Below are 5,684 nucleotides of genomic sequence, written 5' to 3' on the forward strand. Positions count from 1 at the left end.
TCGTAGACAAGCAGGTCTTCCTTCTTCTTCTTCGCTCGCTCCTTCTCAGTTGACTCTTTCTCCTCAAGCCCGTCCCCATGGTGGTCGTCTTTATCGCGCGGATTCTTCTTCGTTTTCTTATCAACCCCCCAGCCGCCTATCTTCATCTCCACGTCATAAGAGACGCAGCAGTCTCTCATCATCCCATGAGCCTCCTAGAATCCGCTCATCCACGGAGAATGACTATCCCGAGAGAAACCCCACGAAAGAAGAAGAGGAAGAAGCAGAAGAAGGTCTTCATCGTCGTAGACATAGCATTACAGGTCTATGGCATGCAACCCACCATCGGCAGGATGAGACAAAGCATCGAAGAAAATCGAAGACTTCTGTCTCCAGTAGTGCGAGCCCGGCCTCGCTCTCTTTTTCGTCTCGCCTTGTTTCTCCTGTCTTTCATCAGCACCCCGATCAGCAGGGATCTTCTTCTTCTTCTCATTTCCATCGAAGAGCGTCAGACGTTGTGACAGGTGCAGTGGGTCTGGGTCGACGCAATAGTGATACAAAGAATGCGGGGGGGGGAATGATGACGCGAGGAAGATACAGTTTTCTTCTACATCGAAATGCTTCTTCTTCTTCTACCTCTCCGATACCTGGAGGAGACAGTCATCAGCTGATGAGAGAGGAAGAACGAGAGAGAGACAAGAAGCCGGGGAGAGACGGAATCCTCGAGTTGCAAGACGACCATGAAGAAGAAGACAACAGAAAGAGAGATTCTCATGAAGAAGATGATGATGAGGAGGAGGAGGAGGAAGAATACGACGACGAAGATGAAGAAGAAGGAAGTGGAGAAAATCTTGTTTATGCCGATGAACCTGAACAAGAGGAAATGTATAATAAAGGAGACGCCTACTCTCTCTCATCAACTCACAACTTTGGAAGTTTCCGTTCGAGAGATCGAGATCTAGGAAGTACTTCTTCTCTCTTCACTATACCTCTTCCTGACTATGAAATTCCCCAGGGCGCACCTGCACTTCTCAATAACAACGTTGTCTCTCAAGTAAGAGATGATTTCCTCCTCCACCAGCAAATGTGGCATCGATGTTTCGCCTATCGATTCGTCGCATGTCGATCTAGACACACATACATCCCACCGTATCTGTATGTATCCAGAGAGAGAAAGAAAAAGAGAGGGAGAGAGAGAGAGAAAGAGAGGGAGAGAAAGAGAAAGAGGGGGAGAGAAAGAGAAAGAGAGGGAGAAAAAGAGAGACGACGAAGATGTTTTGTCTATGAAGATGTACGTATGATGAGTATGTATGTATGTGTAGACATCAGGAGATGTAGGGATCGGGATGGGAAGGGGGGAGGTTCGTCTTATATTCGAGATAGGACAAGAGAGAGATGATTGCCTTTCCCCTGTCTTGCCGTCCATGAAGAGGAGTCAAAGTAACATGACTAATGATGAACAATAGAGGAGAAGAAGAAGATAAAAAGCAAAGACACACAAATTTATGTCGATCATCTTTTCTTCACTGCGATGTACACATGTATCTCTTTACTTCTTCCTATCTATGTATTATATTGGCAACACATTGCAGAAGAGAGCATAGAGGGAAATAAGTGAAGTGTAGACAAATAGCAGTAGTAGTAGGGGTAGTAGTAGAGTGTTTCAGATAAAAGACATACAGGAGACAAGGGCATGCACATCTTGAGCTTTTTCTCTCTGTCTCCCTCCCTCTCTTCTTTTCCTTTTTCTCTTCTTCATCCGTTCTTGGACATGTGAGTCTATCGAGAGAACCTTCTTCGTAAACAAGCATCTTCTCTCTTTCTTAAGTCACACCACCCCAAGAGGAGCTATAATGCAGCTTTTCTCTCCTCCTCTTATGACACGTAGTTACGCAGATACACACTAATGAATACATATCTACATGTGCATGCACATACATATACATATGTAGGCGGAGATGAGAGAAGAGAAAGAGAGAGAGAGGTTTAAGGATGTACGGCTATGATCGGCACTTATGAACAGAAAAGCTCTTCTTTTTCGTTTCTTTCTTTTGAGTATTGGAATGTTCTCTTCTTCCTCTTTTCATATCTACCGATCTTCACTTCGCTTTTCCCATTTCATTGCCTATTCATCGTTAGTCCATCTATCCATCTCTAATCTATCTATCTTTCTTTCACTCTTTCTTCCTTTTTTTCTTTGTTCCTGTTTTGCTGTATGTTTGCTTTGTTGTGTATGTACAGCTAGCTGTTCATCTGCCCTTAATGTTAACTATGAAGAAATGGTACCTCGCCTTCTGTCATAAATTACACGGCATTTCTCTCAACACGTAAGTCTCGCTTTCTCTCTCTCTTTCTTCCTTCTTTCCTTCTCTTCTTCTTTCTTCTCTCATTTGCTCCCCTGTCCATCATTTGTGTGTCCGTTTGTCTCTCTTCTGATAGAGACTTAGGAGTCTGTGTATATATAGATCTATATATACATATGTGTATAGATACATCTGTATACAACGTGGAAGGTGTACGTATTTTCTTTTTTACCTGTCTTTTTATGTTCCTTTAGATACGTGTCACAATAGATGTAGAGCAACACATAGTCCAACCTTCTCGTGAATCCTCATCCTTTTCTGGGAATATCTATTTTCAGTCTACTACCGACCTATCTTTCATCTATCTGTCTATCTATCTGCTTATCGATCATCATCTCTCTATGTGTTGATAGTATAGATATATGTATGGCGGTAGGGGGATTTGCATGCGTTTTGTATACTCAGGGGTTGCATGTGGAGTGTCGAGTAGAAGGTAACTCACTTTTTGAGTTGTTTCTCATGGGGGTGAGAGAGATGAAGAGCATCAGGGAGATCCCCCCCCCCCGCGTCGTTCAAATTATCAGGAAGAAGAAGAGCAATCCAGTCCAGAAGTGTCCATACACCATCCATCCATCCATCCATTGTCGCGACACACAGACATTCCTTAGTTACGTTTCTTATTTATCAATGACGCTCTCGCTCCTACTACTACTACGAATACTATCGTTACTACTACCACTACTACTATAGCTACCTCTACTACTACTACTAGGACTACTGCGGCTACATCTAGTAGTACCATTTCACCTGTAGGTGCTCCCCACTACCCTTGCTGCAACACCCCACTTCAACCGCATATTCTTATGTATTATCGGATCTATCTAACTGTATACTATATACCAAGATGTGTGTTTATCTATATGTCCATCTACATATCTCTCATTATGTCTACTTCTATCTACGCATCTGTACTTATCTGCCTGTCTGCATCTATCTATCTATCTATCTCGATATGCATCTTTCTTTCTTCCTTTCGTTTTCACTCTTTCTCATTCTTTCTTTCTTCCTTTCTTTCTTTGTTGTGTAGGTTTTATCGTCGTTGTTCGAATATAGGGCCGTGTGTGTTGCTTATCCAAGATGGAAAGGGCGTCCTCTTTGGCGCCTTTCTAGATGAAATTCAGCTTGCGAGCAAATACTACGGAACAGGTAAGGCCAGAAAACCAAAGAAATACAAACACAGACAGACAACAAAGAAGTACATCGATAGAGAGAGAGAGAGGAAGGGATAAAGACCAAGATAAAGATAGATAGTTAGATAGATAGAGAGGGGTAGAGGGAGTCGTCGATTCATACATAGAGATGTCCATAGAAAGAGATGTAAATGGAGAGATCTGTTGGTTATCTCGTGTTTCTTCTCTTCTCTTCTTTCTTTTCTCAAGCGGGGGAAGATAGGGGTGGAGGTAGGAGAGTGGGGGAGGGGGGTGATGGATGGAGATAGATAAGAAAGATGGAGAAGAAAGCTCAACGAATGGAAAGAGAGAAAGAGAGAGAGAAGAGATTTCTTGTATCACTCCCCACCACTACTACTACTACTACAACTGTTACTTATTGATTGACCTTCTCACTCTTTCGTCTTCTTCTTTTTCTTCACTGTGTTCGAGTCTGTCTTCTTAAGCAGGCTAAATACTCTACGTCGAGCGTCAGTGCATGACTGATCAGACTTTCTTCACTTCCTTACTTACACGTCTTCCAAAGATTTCCTAGCTATAGATAGGTATACATCTAGATATAGATATATATTTATAGATATAGAGGAATGTATGTAGTTCTTCATACACGCTAGGCTCTCACTTAGGATAGGCGGCGGCGCAGAGCTCACTATGTCGATACTACTAGATACACAGATATACAGCCATCCGGGTATATCTACACTTCTATTATAGATAGATACGTACATAGATCGATAGATAGATTGATAGATACAGTTCGAAACCAGAGTGTCTACAGAAATGTATCGAGAGAGAAAAAGAAGGAGAGAGAGGTGATTTACCGTTATAAGCCGAACACCTCCGGCTCTCTGAATCCATCTATCCTTCTCTCTCTGTCTCTCTATATCTCGGACGTTCTTGTGGATGCTACGTGATTTGCTTCTATTGACCTAGGTGAGGTTCTTTCGGAAAGTTCGTGAGGCTACAAAAGTCTCCGGTCTTTTCTTTTTCTCCATTCTTGATTCTTCGATTGCCTGCATGCACTTGTGTATCTGTCTCTGTGTGTGTGTGTGACTGCATGCAAACAGCGGAGACGTTTGTATTTACTTTCAAAGGATCGCACGGAAGTAACCCTGATCTTGACCATGCGGTAAGGAGATTTTTCTTTCTCTCTTTTCTTTCTTTCCCTTCTGATCTCTTGTTTCTCATGATTGTGAAACATACGTGTCCTCGAAACCGGATGTCTCCGAGGTGTATGTACACCTCTTTGTGGGTGTGAGATGCATAGGGCAGATTGACAGACACATAGACTAGACCTGTCTAGTCTGAATCTGTCTTCAGTCTCTCTATCTTGAATCCATCTGTCTGTCTATTGTGAATGTATCTGTCTCTCTATTCTTCTGTCTCTGTCTCATCCACTTCTTCTGTCTCCATGTGTAGGTGTCTTTTCCAGACGAGAGTGAAACAGATTCTTGGTCAGTACACATGTTGACTTTCTACTTTGTTTGTTTACTTTCTTACTTCTTTTCTTTTCTGTCGAGTCTCTCTGAAATCTGTCTCTACGTGTTTGTGCGTGCGTGCATGCATGCAGTCGATTCATGTGTATCGATGGAGCAAGATGAACAACTATTTCATCTATACAGATTATGATGTAATTGGGATAGGAGGCGGAGGCCATTATGCTATAAGCGTCGATAAAGATCTGTTACGTGGGTCTTCTTCGTGCTGCTTTACCTTCAATTCCCCCATCCTCTCAAGCTCTGAAGATTTTATCGTCAAGGCGTTTCAGGTAGGAACTTCGCACATACATACGTACATGCATGCATACATACATACGTACATACATAGAGATTCATTCTTACATACATATACATAGGGGTTGTTCACGACTATTGCCATGTGGCGGCACCCTGGAAGAAGTCCGTGGACATCCAGTGATTCTATTTCTGTTGGCTCTATTCATCTGTATATCTATGTAGGGCATCTATATATATATATATATATATATAGATTCATTATAGCCCTCTGCTGGCGCATGTGTAGTTTAGGTATGCTTTTCGATAGATGTGAGACTGGCAGAAGAAGTTTTGTGAAGCCTCCTATCTCTCTTCCCTCTCGGCAACTTCCGTTCATGACGGCGCAGCTGTGTCTCGCACAGATAGATAGATAGATAGATTGAAGATAGATACATAGA

General features: G+C 42.5%; 1 protein-coding gene across 1 annotated transcript in view; it reads left to right on the forward strand.

Moving 5' to 3' along the window:
• Positions 1-4: 4 nt before the first annotated feature.
• The window catches only part of CSUI_008169 (tld protein), a gene marked incomplete at its 5' end in the record, with an annotated part of 8,832 nt that continues 3,152 nt past the window's right edge, over positions 5-5,684 (forward strand). Inside the window, 5 exons of the mRNA XM_068068305.1 lie at positions 5-1,033; positions 2,221-2,306; positions 3,370-3,488; positions 4,579-4,640; positions 5,082-5,279. Coding sequence (XP_067919712.1) covers positions 5-1,033; positions 2,221-2,306; positions 3,370-3,488; positions 4,579-4,640; positions 5,082-5,279 — 1,494 coding nt within the window. The remainder of the gene's footprint in view (positions 1,034-2,220; positions 2,307-3,369; positions 3,489-4,578; positions 4,641-5,081; positions 5,280-5,684) is intronic.

Source organism: Cystoisospora suis (assembly GCF_002600585.1).
Source record: "Cystoisospora suis strain Wien I chromosome Unknown contig_4506, whole genome shotgun sequence".
Classification (NCBI taxonomy): Eukaryota; Apicomplexa; class Conoidasida; order Eucoccidiorida; family Sarcocystidae; genus Cystoisospora; species Cystoisospora suis.